At 35.8% G+C, this 1,534-nt stretch overlaps 1 protein-coding gene across 1 annotated transcript; it reads right to left on the bottom strand.

The window, feature by feature from the left end:
- Window positions 1–928: 928 nt before the first annotated feature.
- Window positions 929–1,534, bottom strand: LOC122600867. Its single transcript, XM_043773645.1, has 2 exons — window positions 1,336–1,534; window positions 929–1,255 (listed from the first exon to the last, which is right to left on the bottom strand). The coding sequence occupies exons 1-2, from the start codon at window positions 1,462–1,464 to the stop codon at window positions 1,151–1,153; spliced, it is 234 nt and encodes a 77-aa protein (XP_043629580.1). The 5' UTR covers window positions 1,465–1,534; the 3' UTR covers window positions 929–1,150.

Genomic DNA, 1,534 nt, shown 5'->3' with positions numbered 1-1,534 from the left:
AATGGGAGTTTCTTCCCCTAATTAGTACAAGTAAGTAACATTTTGCTCTTTCAGTACCCTAATACCAGTTAATAGAATTGAAGACACCAATTGAAGACCAGTTTCAGTTAAAAGAGACGTTGAGTTGAATACAGAAAATGTGATTGAAGAAACCAACTGAAGAGAGAAAGCAAGACATGAAGACACAGTTGAATTGATGGCAGAATTGATTGCTACCATCAACTCAACTTTTTATGTATATATACATACAAGATATAAGATACGAAGAAGATGTATTTAGTTATTTACGAAGTCTCGTTTGACTGGGTATTTTGGTTTCTTTCTAGACGGCAGGCCAGTTATCATTTCGGTTGGACCTTTTGTTCAAAACTAGTCGAACCAGACCATATGACCCACCCTTAGTTTGCATAAATCTTTGGAGATGAACAAACAAAAACATTCTAACACATAATAATTAGAAGAAAGTATATGGAGCTTATGTACTAGAAATCAACAGAACAAAACATGATTGAGAGATTATGCATAAAGTAGGCGCTACAAGTGTACAGCTCCAGCATCCGAAATTGTGCAACTCGCTTGCGAGTCAACTCACGAGCCATTCCCCTGATCATTGTGGTTGTGGCCTAGGACCCTCAAGACATATTGACACCACAAAACTTGAACAAGTGAATCATTTCATAATCAAATCCCAAGCTTTATATTCAACAACCAAATACCTGATAAATTAAAATTCCCAATTTCTTTTTCATTCATTCAATCAATTCATAAAACATTCACACATTCCGGGTTAACTTGGTATTAATATAAACTGGTTTGGCTGAAACTTTTGCCCAAAACTGGCAATAGCAAACCGTAGACACACCCCTATCTTACATAAATTTTTGGGGATGAATAAACAAAATCATTCCATATTTATATCTATAAAATATAATGTAATACCAGAACTTTTATTAATTACAACAACATAATGTAAGAAATAAACTTACAATAAAGTTTCTAATTTCTGAATGCATTTTTATTAGACTTTGACAGAGCATGTAACATGTACTAGAAATCATGTTCATGAAAAAAAAACAAAACACCATTGAGAGAGATGATATGCATACAGTAAGTAGGCTCTATATATAAGTGTACAGCTCGGCTCCATGGCTCAAGATTGCGCATCTCGCTTGCGAGCCATCTCCCGAGCCATTTCTCGAAGCTCCTCTGGTGATTGTGGCCTCGGTCCTTCTGGCGGATACACAACGTATTGACGCTTGGAAAACAAATACAAGTGAAAATCATTTTAGAAACATAAACTCATAAAAGAATATGAAAAAAAATTAGGAAACTTACAGCGCCCATGAACTTGGTGAGATTTTTGGTGTTGTTAGCGAAGAAATACATGAGTCCAATGGGAACAGTGACGTAAACGGCAAACTTTGCAATCTCTAATACACCTTTTGATGTCCCCAACGATGTCATTTCTGATCTCAAATCAATCAAATCTTCTTCTGATTCAAAACCCTAAAGGGGTGACTGTGTGTGTGTGTGT

This window comes from Erigeron canadensis, chromosome 5 (assembly GCF_010389155.1).
Source record: "Erigeron canadensis isolate Cc75 chromosome 5, C_canadensis_v1, whole genome shotgun sequence".
In the NCBI taxonomy this organism is placed as follows: domain Eukaryota; kingdom Viridiplantae; phylum Streptophyta; class Magnoliopsida; order Asterales; family Asteraceae; genus Erigeron; species Erigeron canadensis.
Note: the sequence above shows the minus strand (reverse complement) of the source record. Positions and strands in the feature narration are given on the sequence as shown.